At 44.4% G+C, this 22864-nt stretch overlaps 1 protein-coding gene across 1 annotated transcript in view; it reads left to right on the forward strand.

Moving 5' to 3' along the window:
* Window positions 1–317: 317 nt before the first annotated feature.
* syne1a (spectrin repeat containing, nuclear envelope 1a) overlaps window positions 318–22864 on the forward strand; it is a gene marked incomplete at its 5' end in the record, with an annotated part of 153831 nt that continues 131284 nt past the window's right edge. Inside the window, 13 exons of the mRNA XM_080023003.1 lie at window positions 318–462; window positions 5637–5698; window positions 10916–11011; window positions 11936–12019; window positions 13862–13882; window positions 14222–14314; window positions 14803–14981; window positions 15706–15902; window positions 17069–17181; window positions 19669–19776; window positions 20254–20391; window positions 21558–21722; window positions 21849–21961. Of these exons, the coding sequence (XP_079879129.1) occupies window positions 318–462; window positions 5637–5698; window positions 10916–11011; window positions 11936–12019; window positions 13862–13882; window positions 14222–14314; window positions 14803–14981; window positions 15706–15902; window positions 17069–17181; window positions 19669–19776; window positions 20254–20391; window positions 21558–21722; window positions 21849–21961 (1514 nt within the window). The remainder of the gene's footprint in view (window positions 463–5636; window positions 5699–10915; window positions 11012–11935; window positions 12020–13861; window positions 13883–14221; window positions 14315–14802; window positions 14982–15705; window positions 15903–17068; window positions 17182–19668; window positions 19777–20253; window positions 20392–21557; window positions 21723–21848; window positions 21962–22864) is intronic.

The raw sequence follows: 22864 nt of genomic DNA on the forward strand, positions 1-22864 counted from the left end.
AGCTCTGTCTCAGGCGTACGCTCACTCCCAAGCTGCTTGGGAGGAAGGACCAGCACAGAGGCGGAGAGAACGAACACTTCCACTCGCTGCTGCGGGGGAGACAGAACAGAGGAGGGAGTACGGCAACACCTGGGGAGGACAGAACGATGGCTGGGGGAGACAGAGTGGCATAGGAGAACGACACGCCCCCCATCCCCCTCTATCCCTCCACCTTTATGCGCCCTGCCACAGAGCAACAGTTTTTTTGTTTTTTAAGACAGCAGCAAGGACAGTAGCAAGGGCGACTGTACCCCACTGTGGTCCCACGGCTGCCGTGGATGTCATCTCAGCCTCCCCATGAGGACGGGGTTGCGGCAGCACGTAGTTTGGGGTTCAAGATGGCGCGGCGATCCGGGACCGAGGGCTCCCCGAAAAAGATCAAGTCTCTCAACATGGTGACAGGTTTCTACCACTACCTTCGGGGTAAGTGTGTGTGTGTGTGTGTGTGTGTGTGTGTGTGTGTGTGTGTGTGTGTGTGTGTGTGTGTGTGTGTGTGTGTGTGTGTGTGTGGGCTGCTCGCATTCAGCATGTTTGGGAAGAGGCTACACGTTTGTTTTACTCAGCGAGCCACTGCAGTATTTATGTTTGTGTGTGCATGTTAGTGGGATTTCAAGTTGCTAGCGTTTTGTGCAGGACAGCACTGTGAGTGTTATGCAGAATGGAGTGGGGGGGTGTTCCAAGTTGGCAGAGGTTTCTCTGTGCTCACCCTGCAGCACTATCTACTGTGGAACATGTAAATCCAATTCGGTTTAGACTGCATCCAAAACCCTGATGTCAGAGGTTGATTCTGTATGAATACACGTGTCTCCTAGGTTTGTCTAATTGTGTGTACTCCCCTGCCTTGTTATCGCCAGTCAGCGGGCACAGGGCATTATTATTTGCGGTGATATTTCATTAAGATCATCTTCACAGTGGGAGTCAAAGTGGGGAGCGGAGGGGGGGCTTTGAGCGATGATGAAGGCCACCACTAGAAGAGGAGGTAATCATGTTGGTTAAAATCCTGTTGTGAGGAGCGTTTGTCTCCACAGAGCAGACAGGCTCCCTCTTCTCTGCATCAGTGAAAGAATGTGTGTGTGTGTGTGTGTGTGTGTGTGTGTGTGTGTGTGTGTGTGTGTGTGTGTGTGTGTGTGTGTGTGTGTGTGTGTGTGTGTGTGTGTGTGTGTGTCTGTGTGTGTGTGTGTCTGTGTGTCTGTGTGGTGCATCAGACAAGCTCAAAGTCGCCGTGTCCCTGAGGTAGAGAAGAGCCGGTGCTGCTCGCTCTACCTCACACAAGCACGCTCTGACTTCCGATTACGGGTACAAAAAAAAATCATTCCATTTTCATCTAATGTCTCGCCCATCAATATTTGATTATTCTCAGACCCAATCAAACGATTAATTCATAAAATGGGAACCTGCCTGGTGGCACATGTGACTGTGTGAATGTGCATTTGCATTATGGATGAACCCCTCCTATACCCCCCATACCCACACACCCCCCCGCAACTCAGCACACGGCATACACACACTCACACACACACATCCTAACCGCTCTCCTCTGCCCACGGTGCCCAGTAACACACTAACCAACTTGTGTGTAGAGAAACCGTCAGCACATTTCATTAAGCGAGAGGGAACCACTGTGTTAGACGTCCTCTCCTGGCTAATAAGACACTGTGGCGGACCAAGGGGCGTGGTTAAGCCATGGCTGCAGGCGGCAGCATGGCTTCCTTCTTTGCAACCGCACAGCTGGCCTGAGTTAGCCGAATCAAGGAGGGGCAGGGTGCTAAGTGAAAGGCGCCCCGGTGCCGATTCGCTGGCTGCGGAAGCGCCTCGAGACCTGGAGGAGGAGCAGGACTTTCTCCGCTGACAGTTGGAGCGCGTCCCCGCCAGTGTGAGCTGCCAGGAACACGCCACAACTGACCACTGGCCCGCCGCCGACAGCGGATAATGGCCTGCTTCTATTAGCCGGGCAGATGTGCGTAAATGGTGCGCTGCGTGTCCTGAGTGCCAGTTAGCCAACCCTCCAGCTACACCAAGAGCACTCCATTGAGGCCCCTCCCCCTGGTCAAGTTCGCTTTCAAAAAACTGGATCTCATCAGGCCATTAGACCTCAGTGCCCGCGGATATCGTTTTGTGTTAGTCCTAGTGGATTAAGCAACCCAGTACCCCGCGGCAGTGGCATTGCGGCTAATTACGGCTAAAACTGTGGCACAGGCGCTGTTTCAGGTCATCTCCCGAGTGGAAGGAAATCCTGCCTGACCAGGGCACCACTTCCTTTATGTCACCTACACTTCGGGAACTTTACGAGTTACTGGGTGTCAATCAATTCGGACAAGCATTTACCACCCCAGACGGTCTGGGTGAGCGCTTTGATAAAACGTTGTTCATGAAGATAGCCGTAATTTGGACAAGTGGTTGGACCCCCTATTGTTTGTGGTTCGGGACTTTCCCCAGGCCTCCACAGGATCTTCTCCCTTTTAACTTTGGCAGGAGACCCCGGGGGGTGCTAGACCTAATCAAAGAAAACTCGGAGGAAGGTCCTAGCACCAGTAAGAAAGAAATACAGTATGTTATGGACCTGAGAGCAAAGTTACACACGCTGATTCGGCTGTTATTACGGGAGAATTTGCTCCGGGCTCAGGAATGTCAGCACCTCTTATTTGACAGGGGGCTCAGACAACTCACAGCGGCTCAGACAATTCATACCGGAAGACAAGGTGTTAGTGTTGCTCCATATGCCCAGCTCTAAATCGCTCGCGAAGTGACAAGAGCTGTTTGTGGGCACACGGCGGGTTGGAGAGGTCGATTATGAGGTTGACTGGTCTGACAGACAGGGGGCGACACAGATTTATCACCTGAATGTCTTAAAAGAATGGAGTGAGGGGCAGTCTGTGGCTCTGGTCACGCTGGTCATTGAGCAGGATGAGTTGGGGCCGACCATCTCTCTCCGTCGCAGAGGGCGGACGTGGCCGCACTTCAGCATCGCTTCTCTGATGTTTTCTCCTCCCTGCCAGGCCTCACGTCCCTCATACATCACCATGTTAGACGACCCCAGGGTGAAGGTGCCCTCTCGGCCGTATCGCCTGCCCGAACATAAACGCAAGTTCGTGCAGGCAGAATTAGAGGCCATGCTGGACATGGGGGTGATAGAGGAGTCCACGAGGGACTTGGTCTAGTCCCATCGTGCTGGTGGGTAAGCCTGATGGGTCGGTCCGGTTCTGCGTAGACTACCGAAGGGTGAACATGGTGTCAAAGTTTGACGCCTACCCGATGCCCCTGGTCGATGAACTTCTCGACTGGTTAGGTACGGCTTGTTTTTTCACTGGGCGACTGTAACCCACTGACACTGGATTTAACCAAGGGGTTCCCTTGTCTCTGGAGTCCAAGGAAACATCGGTGTTCTCCACTCCGTGTGCGTTGGACCACACAAACACCACACATCCGTTTGCGTTGTTCAATGCCCCAGCCACAGAAACTCATTGGCCGTGTCCTGCTTCCGCATGTAGCATACGCCACGGCCTTACAGCACAGTGGAGAAGGCGTGTCTGGGCATCAAGTGGGCCATCAGTTCCCTCCGCTATTACCTCCTGGGGCGCCCTTTCACCCTCTGTTTAGACCACGCCCCGCTGCAGTGGCTCCACCGCATGAAGGACACAAACGCCGGGATCACCCGGTGGTACCTGGCTCTCCAGCCCTTTAACTTCCGGGTGGTCCATAGGCTGGCTCTGCAGATGGTCGTGGCTGACTTTCTCTCCCGCTCCGGAGGGGGGGGGTGGCTGTCAGCGGAACGGCTCCCCGGCCTCAGTCAGGCGGTGGGGGTGTGTGGCGGACCAAGGGGCGTGGTTAAGCTGTGGTTGCAGACGGCAGCATGGCTTCCTTCTCTGCGACTGCACAGCTGCCCCGAGTCGACCCAAATCAGCACCTGCTGATTGGTCTGATCCGGGGCAGGGAGCTTTCTTAATGTTTGTCTGTCTTGCAGAGGAGATCGGCACACGGGCTCGTCAGCCGAACAGGAACCAGAGCGGAACGCCATTCCTCCTGCGTGCAAACTCATTATTCTTTATTATTTATCCTTTTGGCCAGTGAGCCTTTTCGTTCAGGATGTTTCATAAAATCTCTCACCATGTCAGCAACCCACAGCACAAAAGACTCAGTCTCCCTCCCTAAACCCCTACCTGTGGGTAGAGACTCCGACAGACACTTATCTCAAGGATATTGCTCAGCGCCGCAGCCAGGCAGGAAGAGAAAAAACACGCTTGTCATAGCAGCTCATCAGAGCCTTTGTTGCGACTAGAGCTAGTCTTACAGGGTCCCAAGTGTACCATGCTGAATTTTGGAGTCATACATATTGGAGTCGTAGGTAATTTGGCGCGTTTTACTTTCTGTGACAAAGTGTGTAACAGGATAATGCATGAAACACTGTGGATTACATTATGGGAAGCTTACACCCAGTACAGTATCTGCATGCAGAACAGGAGATTTGAGGAGGGAAAAAACGAAGCTACTCTGGATACTATAATAGTCTCACTAATGGGATTTTTGTTGTGGCTGTCCCTGTATTGTGGTAAAGGTTGTCCCGTGATGCTGCAGCAGCCTCACTTAAATGGATTTGCTTGTTCCAATGCGTGCACAAAGTGTAGAAATTCAATCATCTTTTAAGAGTTGTATGTGTATGCACATGCATGTGCACATTGATATCCCTGTGTTTGTTCACAGTTGTGGAGGCCCAGTCTCTGATTTATGCTTTTTCCTCATTTAAGTAAAGTGGCGTTTTACGGAACATTGTTAGTGGACATCTATAGTATTGATTATGCATTTGGTAAATGGACCTTGTCACCACCGCCAAAACAAAGGGTTCACTTCCGACCTTTCACTCTTGTGGGAGATATTTGTGGTGTGATCATTGCACCGAACAATATCACAGCAGCAAAATGCTGAAATCTCTCATAGGACAGAGAGAGATTTGTCGCCTTCTGTTGAAACCCGCCGACGCAACCTTTTCTATCACTTAATGGCCATCATTGTAGGCATGTGCGGCACTATTTAATCTCCAGAAAGTTTTTCCAAATGTCAATTAAATGTCAAGTGACTCCTTGTTGCTCAGTTCTCTGTAGTACATCAAGGTATACCTCGCTTACACATGTCAGATACAGTAGGACAGAAAGCATTAACGGACCGGCAGACATGGCGGATTGAGCGTCAGTTGGAATCCACAGAGAGAGCTGTGATTGGTCCAGACACGTAACGAGCCTTACCTGTGCCGCATTATTTATTTAATCATTTTATTTACAAATTTGTTTTGTTTTGTAGTAATATGACGCACAGGCGGGGTCTGAGATATGTGGAAACCAACCAGTCACCATTTTGCTTTATTACGTTTTAATGTAGTAAAATTCCGACCCCAAAGTACCATCAGTGCCGGCTTAAAATAGCCGTACAATTCTTAGAATCTTCAAATACTTAATGCGAGTAACTGGCCTGCACTCAATCTAAAAATCAAAATTCAATCTGCCACAAAACAACTTTCCATGAACAAACAGAAGAGGCTATCTTTATGGTTTCCATATTTGCGACTGCATGAAACTGACTGTGATTGTTTGGGCTTTGATTTACAGATGAGCAAGAGGCAGTGCAGAAGAGGACGTTCACGAAATGGATCAATTCCCACTTGGCGAAGGTAAGAGGGACTGGCGGCTTCTGACTGCTCTTGCCGCTGCCAGCATTGTGATCTCCGCACAAAAACACTGCTGGTTGATTGAAATCTTTCCCGCCCCCCCCCGCTCTCTTCTAATGACTCCTCCCTTTGCTTCTCTTTTCTCTTTTCCTCTGTGCTCCCACTGTGACATTTGCTCCATTTCCAGAACGCACTATGGAGTTAGTCATGGGACTGACTGTGCCAGCCAAGACAACCCCCCCCCCCCCCCCCGCACCCCCCACCACACACACACACACACACACACGCGTGGCCATTTTAACTGTAGAATAGCCCTTTATTCCTGTTCATTTTTATTCATCCAATCTCATAAACTGTAGCTTGTGGCAAGGATTTACTCAAACTCTAATTATTGCTTTTACATGTTACTATGCCAAAACGCTGTACATCCTTTCCCTGTAACCTGCAGTATAACACATCATATTAGGTTCTCTATCTTAGTCTGGGATTAATTTGGCTTATCGTTGTTCCTTTGTTTTTCTTTACTTGATTCATTTAGATTGTTTGCGATAAGGGTCTCTGGTTAATGACTGCCCTTCATTTGCCTTTCCTTAAATCTTGGGCTCCAGAATTTGGTGACTTAACCTAAACAACCAGGCCTGAAGCGGATGCATGCTGAATGCCTGTCATGTGTGTGTAATTATGGTATTATTGTGCAATAGGCACCTCAATTTAACCCATTACTGCTTGACTAGTGTGTCAGGAGCGAGTGGACGAGGCAAATGTGGCACAATGCGGTGCAATTAGGTGCTATTTCAATCTGAGACGCCCCTCTCAAGGATTCCAATTTGATTACGACAGCTGCAGCAGCCTTGAACCACGGTGATGTGGAGCAGAAAATTCATTTGAAAAGCAGTCTAGGGGGAATAAACCTCCTTGACATCATATTAAACATCAGGTCTCAAGACCGTTCCAGCAGAAAATTACACATGGCGCAAATTCTTAAAATTTCCTGAATGTTTAATAACCTTTTACAGTAAACACATAGTTTATTTATACTGAATGCCATTCTCATACAATAGAGCAAAGTCACGGTCCCTCCCTGTCATTTCATGGGTCCATAACTATATTTCAAATTCAGGCAGAGATTAATTGGCCCTCACAGGGTTTCACAGGGACGGCAAGTTTAAGGGAGCTCAAAGAAATCTGGGTTAAGACCACTTTTGATTGGAAAATACTGTTTAAACTGTATTAACTGTATTGCTCAAACTGTTTAAAAGTATTATCCTGTTATCCAAAGTGATGACCTTTCTACACCCCGGAATTTGTCAAGAAAAGTCCTGTTTGTCACATTAACTTTGAAGGAACTGATCAACTGATTTAGGGAACTGAGAGATCCACGATTTGATGATTCTTAATGTTTTTCAAAGGCAGAGGTCTCCCTTACTTGTCTTGGTCCCTACTTCTCCTGATTACTTCCACTTCTTTGTCATCACGGCGCTTCATATTAGCTGTTCTCATGACAGATTCGCTCATCAGAAGCCTAGCTAACCTTTCACCCGGAACCTGATGTCGCCATAGCAACACTGATTGGACTATATTTGTCTTGAGAAATGTCTGGGTATCTCGGTAAATGCTATAACAGCTCGGCAATAAATGCAATGATTCAGGGGGGTAGGCGGGGTCTGCAGTGAAAGCAATTTGAGCAGGTGGAGAGCCTTTTTTAAAAATCACAGTGATCCTACTGGTTTTAAAGATCCTGAATATGGCATGTTAGAACCCCGTCTACCAACCTAGCGTTTCCAAGTCAAGTTATAGCTAAGTGGTGGGTGAGAAAGTGAGAGAAACGGGGCCGAACGGAGAGCGAAAGAAGAAGACAAGCAGGGAGACTTGGGGAGGCTTCGCAGCCTCTTTAGCGTCGCTCTCAAAGGGATGGAACGTGCCCTTGGCTATGCAGATGATTAGGCCTCTGTGGGTACGAGGGGTCTTTAATTTACCGCCTAAAGGGATGTGATTAATCGTTAGCATTAGCTAGGTGAGATAAGATATCACACGAGGGCTTCCCCCTCCCTTCCGTCTGCCATCACTTGCCCCCCCACTCGCTCTCCCACCCACTCCACAGGTTCGACAAAAGAAGTCTTCTGAGCTCCGACAAGGGTTTATATATAAAAAAGAGGGGGTATTTGAGCGGGTAATTTCCAGAGAAGATTAATGATTATAATTACTTCAGGGGTAGTTTACCAGAGAGAATCTCCAGTCTGAGAACAAGGACACAACCTATAATGAGAGCAACCCTGAAACCCAATGAGAAGTTCAAATTTTTAACCACAACAACCTACGGTTGGTGCTAAGTCAAGTTTTTTAAGTTGGGCATTGGGCTTTAAATTGGGAATGGAAGCGACGGCGGAGAAAATTGAAAGAGTGGTACCTCAGTTTCCAACTGCACAAATCCTCTGTGAAGGTTAAAGCTTTATCATCATGGGATGGCTGACGCTGTGAGTGTCAGGAGACTCATCGTCTTTCAGGCGTTTCACAGGCGAACCGCCTCGCAACGTTGATCAGCGAAGCAAGTGTTCCCCCGAGATTACAGCGACTAGAAAGTAAAGCTCCAATGACCCTTGGAGACGTCTCATTCTTTCCCTCTTTCTGCCTTTACCTTTCCTCCGTCGCCGTCTATCTATTCCTCTCTCCTTCGACTGCTGCTTCACCATTTGCGCCTGTCTCGGTGTGTGCATCATCTTCTCTTTCTACTTCTGTCTTTGAAGATTTCCTTCCTTCCACTTGTGGCCTCTTTGCTTAGATTGGTCCTCAACCGCCTCCCCACTCTCACTCGATCACTCGCTCTCTCCTTCACATGCTCTCAATCTATCGCTCACTCGGTCAGCACTCACTCACTCGGTCACTTGATCTTCACACTTTCATTTAGTCGCATTTTTCTCTTTCTCATTTCCAAACTGTCTCATTAAGTCTCCTTGCACTGGCACACCTAAAAAATTGCCTCCACTGCTCGGAAGAATTCTGAAGACTCATTATAAGGAGTTGCAAATGACCTCCCCCCCCACCACACAGACATACAGACACACACACACACACACACACACACACACACATATATAGATAAACAAAGCGGTAAAAAAATGAAAAACAAACAAAAAAATACATTTCTTTCAGCTATAGCGAACCACCTTCTGAAACCGCAAATGGCAATTACCGCGCCCCATCCCCCTATCTACAACAACTTTTCCAGGAAACGCAGTGCAGATTACCATCAAAGTTGTTATCTATACTAATCTGTTTGGCTTTCGAGAAGCTTATGGAGATTCTAATTATCTTTTATTTTGAATTGAGCAATTAGCATCAAGTTCCACTTGTTTTTCCTTTTCTCTGATGTGTTTTGTCTATTGTCTCCTTTCATCCGCCGCCTCTCCTCTGTCTCTTGCCGTTGATCTCTGGGAATCCTTTGCATTGGATGTACCACGGGGGGATGGCGGGCACATGAGACTAAAGACAGGCACACATCCTCAAACTCCACTCCTCTCACAATCAATTACGACCCAGACACAGATGTAATTAGCTCATTAAAGTCCTTGATTTATTTTTCTTTACCCGATGTGGCCCAGCAGACGACATGCATATGACTTCCTTATTTTGCAATTAGTCAGAGATTTTCCTCATTAGCCTTTGGGATTATCAAGAACAAATAGGTGAATTTAACTTCAATTAGCTCACTGTTGAAATCCATCCCTTTGAGTGTGTGTGTGTGTGTGTGTGTGTGTGTGTGTGTGTGTGTGTGTGTGTGTGTGTGTGTGTGTGTGTGTGTGTGTGTGTGTGTGTGTGTGTGTGTGTGTGTGTGTTTCCCCGCTGTCAATATAAGATAGGGCTACAAGTGCTGTGTGATTATTCTAATTTTCACCACCATGAAACAGCATTAGAAGAGGAATTAACCGGGAGAGCCACTGTATTTTACTAATTAATTTTTAGGAGATGTGAGGTCTCTCTCTCTCTCTCTCTCGCTCTCTCTTTCTCTCTTTCTCTGACTGCTGCTTTACTCAATTACCCTCATTCTCACATCCCTGCTGCATGTTTGGGGGGGTTGTCCATCTCTCTTTCATTCTCTTTCTCTCTGTTCGTGTGTATGTCTGGCACACACGCACGCACGCACGCACGCACGCACGCACGCACGCACACACACATACACACACACACACACACACTTACACACATCTGTGTTTCCTCCTTTCTTTCTGACTCTCCCTCTTTGCCACTAATCTCCCTGTGAATGACTCGCTCGCCTCAGTGCCTCCCCCCTCTAAACCTCTCCTCAGCCCCGGCATGTGACCGCGCTTTAAGAGAGAAATCCTTGATGTGGCGACGGGGAAAAACAGAGATATGTGGATTTCTCTCGTCTGGGAGTCTGTGTTGGGCCCGGCGCGGGGAGTCAGTGAGGAAGAAGGATTGGGGTTTGAAGTCATCAGCATATTTTTGGATTTGAGGGCCCCATTCATTCTTCGCGCTTAGCCTTCGCTTAGGGATGACTCTGGCTGTCAGTTGCATACAGTGCAGCCCAGCTCCCTTCAGGTCAAAGAACAGTTTCTACGCAAGACGCTCTTTTATCTGTGTTTCGCGTGTTGAAATCCTCGTCTTCAGTGTGGCAGCTATGCAAGGTTTCCTCGCTGGAACTTTGTTAATGCATCACGCTGCATAGATTAGGATAATGACAAATCCAACTTGCTTCATAGTTCCATGTACATTGCGACAGCTATTACAAGGCCTAAGTCCCAGTTACTTTGCAGCATTCCAAGAACGCTTATAAAGCTTTTTTTGAGCCTATGGTATGCAATATTTGTGTAAACAGAGGGCCCAAGAGTGCAGAAATATTGTAAATCCCCCAAGTTATAAGCATTTTGTCAACACAATGTGTACCTGTGACAACAATGCCCCTGACTTATTTTTTTTTTTTTTAATTTTTTTATTAATATTTTTTTTTCAAAAGCGTCAGGGACAATTTTCACAGACATTCTTTTTTCAGATTTATCACATTATTTGGATTTGATAGAGAGATGCATAGATGCATTTATAGATAGATAGATGGATACATAGAGGGATGGATGGATAGATAAATATTTTATTCATCCCCGGAGGGAAATTGGCGGTGTTTCAGAAGCACACATCAAAGCAAATAGGCTAAGAAATAAAAATATCACAAATGAGGATCTCGTGTATATGTGTCTACCTCCACAGCGCGTCCCTTCTCTGGTGGTGACCGACCTGTTTGAGGACATAAAAGATGGAGTGATGCTGCTGGCGCTGCTGGAGGTTCTGTCCGGCCACAAGCTGGTGAGTCCCGTGGTCGCACGTGACCGCTGACCTGCTCATGGCTCCCGCATTCCTGTTCACACCTCATTTGGTCCCTGGTCAAAGGATACCACATTTAAAATGTGATTTACTGAAAACGGCTGACTTAATTACTGTATGTTATTGAACGTGAGTTAATCATAATCTGTTTATTCGGCCAAGCACATTTCCATATAATTTGTTGTGGTGTCGTAAAGACAATTACTGTGGCATCAAAAAAGCTCAAGAGTTATAAAAAAAATGCCAAATATCTACAGTATACAGGAATAGCCCATAATAGAGAACAGAAATAGCCAAATATATAAAAATATAAAGAATATAAGATTAGATATAATATAAAAATATAATAAAATAAGTGGGATTCTGTGCACAGGATAAATCGCAGGTATAGGTATATAAGCTAAAAATTACAGTGTCTACAGTGTTATTTCAGTGTTATTCCAATATATTGCACGTTATCGCATAGGTAAGTAGGTCTGTTTATATTATATTGTTACAATCACATAGAACCATCAGCACCAGCACAAATATGAAATTCACACAAAATTCAGAGGTTGAAGATCCCACTTGGACAGCGGTGCTTAAGGGTTTGTCTCTGGAAACGTCCTATTGATCTGGCTGCTTGTGGGCAAACAAAGCTCTGATCTGATCCTGTCCTTCTGATGTCCATCCCATTCCTCTCTATTCTCTAACATAATTCCATGTTTTGTTTTAATCGATGTTGTTATTAATCTTCAGTTGGTATCAGTCAACCCATTAGTAATTATTTTCAGGCCTACTATGTTATTTTTAGCTTTTATAGTCTTGTCTGAACATCATATACTGTATGGGGTGGTTCAATTTAATGAAATTAATCAGACACCCCACCCCCTCTCTCTCCCTCCTCCTCTCCCCGTTGCCTGCCAGCCGTGTGAGCAGGGCAAGAAGCTACGGAGGATCCACTGGGTCGCCAACATCGGCACAGCTCTCAACTTCCTTGAGGGGAGGAAGGTAAAAGTTCACCCCCCCACCCCCTCTCCCTTTTAATCTTTGTTTCTTCTCTCGTTCTCGGTCCTCTCGGTAGCTCCCTGTGCTCAGCTGCTGCCTCGTGGCTCTGAGCGCTGTATGCTGACCTTACATGACCCCACCCCCTCCACCACCTACTTTGCGTTTCCCCAATCTCTCATCCCTTATCTTAGGCTCTTAGGTTATTTTTTGTCTTATTTTGGTTTTCCTAAAAACACATGTGTACAAAATGACGTACATTTATTTATTTATTTATTTGTTTATTTGTTTATTTATTTGTTTATTTATTTTGTAATAAATATAAAATGTTAAAATAATATATAGAAAATAAATACAATTATTGGCCATATCTTGATTTATATAAAAGGTATTATTATTATTAAGAGTGGAATTATTTACATATAATACATAAATCACTTTTTTTTATGTATAATATATTTTTTCTAGATCAATTTTCTTTTTTGTTCTAAAAAGTGCTAATAATGAAACGTGAATAATTGATGTCTATTATCACATTGTTATTATTCCCTCGATGCTTGCTGTGTCAAATCTGTGATAACTTCCTTTCCTCAGTCTTCTCTAAAAAACCTTTTTCGTCATTTCCTGCCCGGTCAAGTTCAACGAGGGGTGGGGCCATCGGCATCAACTCTCCCTTCCCGAGGTCTGAATAAGATTCCCTAAAAGCCCAACCCCCGAGGTGTCCTTGGATATACATAAATAACACCATAAGCGGCGTTGGCATCCGCTGGGACATTGATGCGACTTCCGCGAGTGTGTGACAGGGGTTAAAACCATAAATCCTGCAGCAGTAATCTGCAGACAGACTGGAGATGAGGCGCTGATGGGGTGACACGGCGGCGCGTGTGTGTTTGTGCAGTCGTCTGTGTGTTGGAAATGAATTGTAAATACAGCCTGTGTGTGCAAATCTTGTCTTGACTGTATTTACATTTCGTTGAGGGCCCTACAGACTAAGCGATCCATCGTGATCAGAAATGTTAGTGAGTGTGTTTACGGCGTATGATATGTTATTCTAATTAGTTATAAGATACACACACACCGATTTCCCTTTAGTGTGTTTTCTGCATTATAATTCCAATCTCTCTCAGGTTTTCCGAGATGCCTCGACAACCTGCTGCGTCTTCTAATATGACGCCGAATGTTCTTATCAGCCAGCCTTCCATGTTTCCTCATGCTGTTCTCGCTCGCTCCATTCCCCTCTCTTCCTCCCTCCCTCCCTCCCTCCTCTTACATGGATGACCTATTATGCTGAGCCACTCCAGCTCCTCAGCGACACAGTCCTCTGGGTGTTGATATAAAATATCTGTATTTAATATCTTATATCGCTACCTGGTCATTCATTCTCTCTCTCTCTCTCTCTCTCTTCCTTCCTGCTCTCCACTTTTTTCAACATCTTTCTCTCTCAACCTCTTTTTTGTTGTCTCTGTCATGTCTTCATACGTCCCCGTCAGTACCTCTCTTTCTTTCCCATCGGTGCCATTATTTGTCGTTTTTAGCTTTCTTTCTTCGCCCTGTCCCTCTCGCAAGCTGTCCCTTTTCTGTCCCTCTCTCTCTCTCTCTCGCTCGCTCAACCGCTATCTCTGTTGGGTGTAATCCCCCTGTGCCTGGGCGGAAGTGATAGATCTCCCCTCTCAACCAGCCATTGGGGTTATCTCACTTCAGAGCGTCTATCTGCCATCACACGGTCAATGAGACGTTCCCCTTCAATCAAACAGAGTTAAAGTATCTCTCTCTCTCTCTAAAGTGCCCCCCTCCCTCTGTGTGTGTTTTTCACTCTCGCTCTCTCTCACTCTCTCATGCTCACTCCAGTCTGCGTATAGAGGATCACCGGTCAGTATCACACGCTTATTGTACAAATTCAATCATGCCGTGAATGTTTACTCCATTGCTTTCTATATAGGATAGATGAAGCAGGATTATCTGCACCCAGTCATGTTGAGGATTATGTGTCAAGGATTATTTTCTGTTATGTGCGAGCATATCGATATTGAAGATTTAATTATCAGATTGGAGGAAGTGGCCTTTACTTCATCCCTTATTTATGATATTCTAGTAATGTGTAAGCGGATTAACTGTTACTGAGTTCAATCATAGAAAAATGATTTGGTTAATTTATTTGGAAGTTAAAAGTCCTAATTCTGCATATGGTGGGGTTTTTTTTCTACCCAGATCAAGCTGGTCAACATAAACTCCACAGACATCGTGGATGGACGACCGTCGATTGTACTGGGGTTGGTGTGGACCATCATCCTCTACTTTCAGGTAACTTTGTTGGATAGATGGTTGGTTTGAGGTGAAAATTGGGTGGTTGGCAGTAAAAAATAAGTCAAACAGTAATAAGAAATAAAGACTGTGCCTCCGGTGAATTCATATTTTGAAAGTGTTTGAGTGACCTTTAAAGGTTTCTGGATCATGATTATTGTTATCGACAGCTGTCATTGGCTACTCTAAATGGACTTCCATAGCTGTTTCAAAAAAAGTAGGGATATGTGAAGGTCAGAAAAGTGGATTAAGACCGGAGGGATTGCAGGAGATTAAAACCCTGGACCGGGTGGAAAGATACTGTATAAGTAGGGATGTAGTGGGTGGAATGTGCCAGTGTTGTCAAGGTGCCCTTGCATACTGATCTTAAATATAAGTTCTCTACTCTTTACTCATTTAAAAAATAACTCCTGAATAAATATACACTACACATCTCCTTTCTGTCTTCTGTCTTTCTGTCCTGGAAGTAATAAAGTCTTGTCTTCCAGATTGAAGAGCTGACCAGCAGCCTGCTGACTCTCCAGGCCCTGTCCAGTAGCACTTCCTCTCTGGATAGCTCCACCAGCAGCACCGACACCACCAGTCCGCCCGTCAAGAGGAAGCCGCCGCCGTTGCAAGGCGGAGCCAGGAGGGCTCTGCTCAGATGGGTCCAGCAGACGGCTACCAAGTATGTAGCCTCTTAACCTAGAGGTTCTCACTGAAGTCTGGGAGTTAAAATATGACATTTAAAGTGGTAATACGCAAGATTATTTTGTGTAAAAAAATGTAAATGAAAAAATCCCATTTTTGATATTTGTCCCATATTTATTTAACTGGCACTTTGTAAGAAATTATGTATTTGTATAAATCTATTTGTGCTGTTTCATAATGTACTCTGTGCTGTTTTGATTGTTGGTGGTAGGGTCTGCCACTCCCGGAAAGAATGCCCTGATTTGATTAAGCAGCATAGCTAGTTGTGGTCAGTAAGCTGTCGATATAGATGAACATATGAACATGCACAAAAAAACAACAGGAACCTGAATGAAAAACTATTCCCACCACCTCAAGTGAGCAAGAAAAAAAAAAAAACAATCGATCAGATGAAGGCAAATTTTCGAGGAAAATAAGCAACCGTCTTACAGTGAAAGACGAGGGTAAACACAGATGTTGATAATAATAATGTTGCAGTTTTGTATGGAATTCTGGGTCTTAGGGTAGGAGGGACATGGTATAATCCACCTAATACAGACGACCTCATGGATTACACTTTAAACTATGAATTTAAATGAACACAATTCAGCTCACCACTGAGTATCAATATACAGTACCATCTAATATCAGATTAATATTTTTCTTTTCTTGAAACCAAACTTTAGTAACTATTGCTCATCTATTGTGGCCATCCTTTCTAGGCGACTAGGGATCGAAGTGAAAGACTTTGGCCCCAGCTGGCGTTCAGGTCTCGCGTTTTTTGCCGTTATTCACGCCCTCCGGCCTGATCTGGTGAACATGGAGCGAGTGCGGAGAAGGTCCAACCAAGACAATCTTCAGGAAGCCTTTTCATTGGCTGAGACCGAGTTGGGCGTTCCACAACTTCTTGACCCAGAAGGTAAGAACGTTTTTTTCTCAGTTACCTTGCTATTAAGAAGGATTAAGTTATCCAAGTGTAAAATCTTGAAACGGAAGAGAAGAAATGTGCTTTTACAGTTCTCTATCTCCTGGTGACTTTAGTAGGAACCATAAGAAAGTACTGGTAAAGTCAGAGAATCAAACTTGTGGTACAACTCATCATATATTCACTCCACTATATACAAAAATATATTGAAAAATGTATAAAAACATATATTAAACATTACAATGACCCCTTTTCACTGCAATGACTTATATATAGCAATTCTGCATCCATCAAAATTGCAGTGTTGCCTTATCGTAAAATGGAGCTGGATATGATCAAAATTGAAATTCTACAATGAATATCCATCCATCAGTACAGCACATTAGATCTTATGCGAGGCTGCCAAGCGCCATCTGTGCCCCTTCGTGCCTGCCCCTTCCAATGAGCTCTGACAAATCAAGCTTGACACCAGAAAAAATGAAGAGCCATTACTGTAGTCAGTGGTCGTCAGTGCCACACAGTCGTAGAACTAAACCTACGCACAGTACCTATCAGGTGGTTTTCATTCTCGATTCCTTTGTCTCAACAGATGTCAGTCGCCTCTTATGACGCCTCTTAGTTTCTGATGAAATGGGGAAACAGTGACTTCTTTACTGTATTCTATACTGCATTCTGTACTCTGTACTCACACTGTTTTCAAGTTTCTGAGAATTTGAACGATATAGTGAGAAACCTACCTTCAAATTATCGCTGACACACATATTTTTGTCAAAGCGACATAATTTATGCCCTATTTTCGATTTGGTAATTCCATGTTAAAGCAAAAAGCACTTCTGCTTTTTCAAATGGAATGAACAAAAACCAAATATGGTGAAATTAAATAACTTTGACAAAAATATGTGATAAAATGGTTGTCAGTAGAACCAGGAGATCATGTTATGGTATGGATTTCTCACCATATCGTTAGGTTTTGCAAAACCTGAGAAGAGAGACAAAAAAAATAAAAAAATAAATAGAAAAGTAAGAAATGTGAGCTAAATTGACTAAAACACATGCTACGATATGGTCCTTTAATGCCTCATTAACTTGTATAATAATGCTGTATGGCTTATAACTACATATTTCACCAGCTTGTCGCTATTCTGTGCTTTCTCCCTCAGACGTGGATGTGGACAAACCAGACGAGAAGTCCATCATGACCTACGTGGCTCAGTTCCTGAAGCACCACCCCAACTGCCGGCAGAGCGACTCAGAGGGGCCTCAGGACGAAGAGGTACCCCTTCCACCCCGTCTCAATCTGCATTACGCTCTAATTTTTCACATTTTATTCCTCCCATCTTATTCTTATTCTTCGCATCCCTCCACAATGCACATATTCTGTTGACTCCTCTGGACTTCTCACAATTCTCAAATAGATGTTATTGTGTTGAATATACATATAACTCATAACCCATAGATGACCCGCTGTCCACTGTTTCTTTTTTGTTGAGTCGTAGCGTCCAGACCTGGTTCAAATAGCATTTGTAACTATTTTATTTTATTTTTTTTGTGTTTTAGCCTTTATGTTAAACTGTTTAGGTTTCTCACATCTCAACATGGGCATTTTATGAAAGTGGAGCGTTAATGAAAGCACAGAAATCGGTCAAATCAGTCATATTTATCATTCAAAATTGCTCTTGTTTGGTCGATTCTACTCAACTTTCCGCTCTGATGACTTTCAAACTGTAAAATAGTGACATTTGCTGTTTGATCACGATCTGGTAGTGTGACTTGCATTTTGTACCCGTCTCTCTCTGTTTGGTTGGTGTTGTTGTGGTGACTGCTGTCCTGTGGTTGTTTCGCTTGCCTCTGTCCCACAGCGGGGTCTCGCTCCTCGAGATATAGAAGAGATGTTGGAGGTAGGTCGCTCTGTAAATTCAGTCCCCTTCGGCGAGTTTTCCATCAAACTTGGCACATTGGACGATTTATTAATATATTATTACATTTGTGTGGTTGTTTATTTGTTATGGGAATGCAAATCAATCTTGCACAGCAGATTTTGGCCCTTGAATTAAACTCCCTGAGAGTCAAGATGAACTCAGCTCAACTCCTTTTGGGAACTTGGGTATTCATACCCAATATTAATGTTTATTTATTTCTAGACCTTTTCCTGCACCTTTTCTGTATGTTGAGTTTTGCATTACATTTTTATTCCAAATAATTCTAAAACATTTAAAGTTGGTGTTTTGCATCCTAGACAGCTTCCTAATTTGCCTACGCCTATATCCTCAGCTAAGGTCTGCATTAACCCTTTTCTGGGCATGAAAACCATGTACCGTAAATCCAAGGATGAACCCTAAACCTAAGCTGAAGGAATAGTTCTGAAAAGAAACTCCACAAATCGGAACCAAGTCCAACTCCACATAGGGCTGTGATGATAACTGCAGTACCGCAATACTGCGGTCACGTGATGTCACTGCGGGGGTGAGCTCATTACCGTCATTACTGCAAAAAAAGAAAATTATATATATATATAATTTATTAAATTTTTTTCCTACGTCGCAGCCCTAACTACACGTTTTTTAGGCCCTAGAAATTTGCTCTGTGATATCACCTCGTACCGTACACACCACACTCATTTTGGGGGGATATTAATATTGCCTTTTTTTTTTTTTTTTTTTACTATTTTCATATCTGCCTCCTATGTTACCTGAGGTGATGTTCCTGATGGAGTTTCCTTTGAGTGACAATAACAGAAGGGAGTCCAGTCTAATAAGACGTGATATTACCATTTATTAACATTGCCACCTAGCGCTCCGGCTTCCAGCTCCATTAGCATGACAATGAAAGCCCCTGGCATTCATTGATATCGCCGGTTTGATGGAAAGCTTGCGAATAGGGGTCAGCTTTTTATGTTAGGCCAGGCCGTAAAGAGCCCTGGTACACTGTTTAAAAAAAAAAAAAAAAAAACAATAACAAAAGAGTTTTTTTTCCGTTTTGTTTAGAAAAAAACAGAGTATGTGTGTGGTTGTCGGCGTGGTGGTTGTCGCCGTTTCTCACCAGCCTTGTTTTCTGTGTACTCTCATTTACTCACTGATGTGTGTAGTACAAACGCTCATTCACTCACGCATTAACAACTGAGCTGTGGTCCATTTGAGTTGTTTCCGTTCGAAAGATATAAACTGTGAAATGTTTTGTTCCATTAAAATGAAGCTCTGCTAATAATGGGACTTAGGGGTTCTGGTAAGTACGGCCGGCAGATAAGGGGACGCTTTCCTTCTACTGTAGAATGAGCCCACTGCGTTTTCATGTTGGGAGTCCGGAATAAAAGAGAAGATTTTTGGTACCGTACTGCCTGTGGGGGAGCCGAAAGGGGACTGATAAAACGGAGAAAAGACGGAAAAGCTTTTAAATTAAATAGGCTATCTGACCCGCTCCCGAGTTGAACGGAATTATCATCATGGTGATTTAAAGTCCAATTAATACATTATATTACGAGGAAGAAGGGGGTCTTGAGTGTTTGAAAGTTTAGTCTTTCAGGTCACAGAGGATTAAAAGATATTAAACTGGAAATTTTACTTTAACTCACTTTATCCCTCCACCACAATAACATTCATCCATTGCTTAAACAACTTGATGTGGCTAAATCCCTTTTTTTCACCCTGCTTTTTCTACCTCCCCGTTTCCTTTTTTTTTTTTTTTTTTGCTTTCTGTATTCCACTCCTTTGTTTTATCGTCTGTTTTCGTCCCTGTGCTGCACTCCACCCCGCCGGCCCGCCAGAGAGAGCAGCGTAAGGGCCTGAGGGAGCTGAAGATCTGGCTCGACCAGCTGGAGAGAGAGGCGGCGCAGGCCCAGAAGACCAAGGGCAATCTCACACGGCAATATCAGGTTGGTATTCCAGCATGTTTGTGTCTGTGGAGTTGAAAATCACATCCGGTTTAACCCCCCCACACACACATATAAAACATCTCTGTATGGGCCTAATCACGGGCATGGCACTACAGGGATCAGAAAGCGCAGTTTCCACCGATCTGGCTTATTCCACCCAGCCTCAGGACACATTCCATATTCAGCAGCATGCGTGATATCTCCCCCGTTTCTTCTCCGGCACATTATTCAGTCAAGTTTGAGAACGTGGAGCCACGGAGGGAGACAGGGGATTCAAAGGCAATTAGCAACAGTTTTTCCTTGAATGCCTGATTAGGAGAGGGAGAGAAAAGACCCATTCACGACTCGCTATTCCATTGAGCGCACAGTTCTGTGTTCTGTGTAATGACACTTGAATCACTTTCTGTTTCCTTTTACGCTCAATAGAAAACCTTTTATGTCATGTCATGAAGCATTTTTCCCCCTTTTCTTCCTTAGTTGTTCAAGAGTCTGCATGTTCAGCTGGAGATGAGGAGTCGGCAGGTAGAGGCGGCGCTGCGGTCCACGCAGAAGGACGGGATGCTGACCGTGGACCAGGCGCTGGTCAAGCAGGCCTGGGAGAGGGTCTCCAACCGGGTGAGATCAGCAACGTTGAAGCACCCATACTGGGATCGTATCTTGTAAAGACACTCTGATATACAGTATAAATCTGATGCCAACATAATGTGATAACGTGTTGTTGCGTGGATTTTCCGCCCAGAGAAAAACAAAACAAAACCGAAAAGAAACCAGAGGAGCAGTCAGAGCAACTGCAGGGCTGTTTAACTGGGGCGAGATTGTCAACATGTCACCAGCTTAGGGGCCATATTCAACAAGCAATTTTCATTGTTGAGAGCGTAGTAACACTTGCAAAATAATCTTCCTGAAATTATCTTCGTCAGTTTACAAAAAAGCTTCAAATTAACTAATAGATTTCTAGATAATGTTCTTAAATACGCACTGCTTCTGCATGGTCATGCGGTTGTTGGCATGACTAAAGTTAATGTAAACATTGTTTCAGAAACTTCAAATGTATTCAGAGGGCCGGTCCGAATGAATACATGGGCCAGCTGAATAGACCTGAGCTACTGGTTCCATTTTAATAAAAGGTGATGAGATTAATAGTTGTATCTTTTTTTTAACTCTGATTTTGTTGTGTCAGGGTTAGTATAATCAATGGAGTCGTGAAAAAAAGTTCATGATAAATAACAAACTCACGGTGTCACCAAATCAGTGAGTCATCCCAAGTGTATTTTTCCAGTACCAGTAAAAAAGCAACCTCTCTCAGATCCATAGGACGTAAGCCACTGTTCTATTGCTGCTGCCAACTGCTGATAAATGATGACTGTACCAGCCAACGTACTGTCATAATTTTCGAGGTTATTATTTACTCTGAAATCCTATTTGGCTGGTAATTTTGGAGACAAATGGCTGCCGTGCTGTGAAGTCTAGATTTTTTGCAATGAGTGTTCCTGCGGCGCATGAGAAAACATTTTTGGCAGAACATTTGGTTCAGGGTGTTTTCTGAATTCATCACTAACCCGCCAGGCAAGCTGGATTCCCATTTTCCTACTTTGTTTCTGAAAACTAGAAATAGGAAAATGAGCAGTTTTTCTTGTTTTTGTGTGTTTTTCCGTTCAGAATCCCAAAAGAAATCATAAACAAACTTGTATCCATGGACCCACCAGGCATAAAAAATTCACATTTTCTATTCTCGGGCAAACATTTTATTCACACTGGTCCTTTGGCTCATCTTACTCCAGCTCCTGGACTGGCATCTGCAGCTGGACAGGTCTCTGCCGGCTCCTCTGGGCGTGGTGGGAGTGTGGCTGCACCAGGCCGAGGGAGCCCTGCGTCAGGAGATCACAGTCCAGCAGGCACACGATGAGATGGCTAACACAGTCCACAAGGCCCTGGAACAGCACAAGGTGAGCAGTAGAAGGACTCATAGAGGGAGAATGTGATTAAAAAAAAACCCTACTATGTGTCTCGTGGGTTTTGTATTTGGCTTCCCGTTCCAGCGTGTACAGCCAGCATTAATGGATGTGTTGCAGGACGTGCTAAGGAGTCTGGAGAGTCACCAGCAGGTATTTCAGAGGATCCACAGGGACCGCTGTGTAGATGGGGTCCCTGTGTCCCCAGAGCAACTCCAAGACATGGCAGAAAGGTATAACTTTCAAACCACAACCACAACCCTGTCCTAAATGCAACAGGATTTTCAACACTTAAAGGATAGGTTTTCTATTGTTCAACCAAGGCCTTACCAAAATGTTGGTTCCCATCCTTTTTGACTGTCCATAGCACATAACACTTCAGTCTTTTGCACTCACACTCACAGACTTTGGACTCTGCTGCAGCTTCTCACTGTGATGAAATTCAACAAATACAAAAAAAATTGAATGCAAGCATTAGGGATGCAATGGTACACGGTATGTTATCGAACCTTCGGTATGTCCCCTATGGTTCAATACGCACGCGTCAACCGTGGGTATTACAATGTCATAGTAGAAGTCCAGTCGCCAACCAGACGTGTTGGCACAGCTTACGGGCACGCTGCAGCGTGCCATCAGTGCTGCTTCCTATTAAATCCATGTTGATACACTGTTGGTGCTCCACTGCCCACATCATCCCCATTTTTCCATTTTTGTGCAAGAGGTCTATTTTTTTTTTTTTTCCAACTTTATGTGGCTATGCAGCCTTTTCCATAGAAACATGATATAAAACTTTTGTAAAGAGTGTTTTATATGAGTCTACATTGTAGCAGAGACCTAGAGCTGCTGTCAGATTTGCTTATTGATCAAGACCCGTTTTTAAATACAAACAAAAAAGAAACAACAAACATATAGCCTATGTAATACGTAGAAATAATGCAATACAGTACAAACACATCCCACTGACCAATTGCAACAATTACAGTTGTAGTTCACATTAAAATTATATTGTGACACTTGGCGGGGTGGAACAGACAGAACCAGTGAAGGAGACGCCGACTGAACCTGCGGGTATAGCACAAGCCTTTTTTATTTCCTGCCACAAGGCTTACAACTACCCCCGGGTTGAGGTGTCCAGT

Source organism: Zeus faber (genome assembly GCF_960531495.2).
Source record: "Zeus faber genome assembly, chromosome: 2".
Taxonomy (NCBI): Eukaryota; Metazoa; Chordata; class Actinopteri; order Zeiformes; family Zeidae; genus Zeus; species Zeus faber.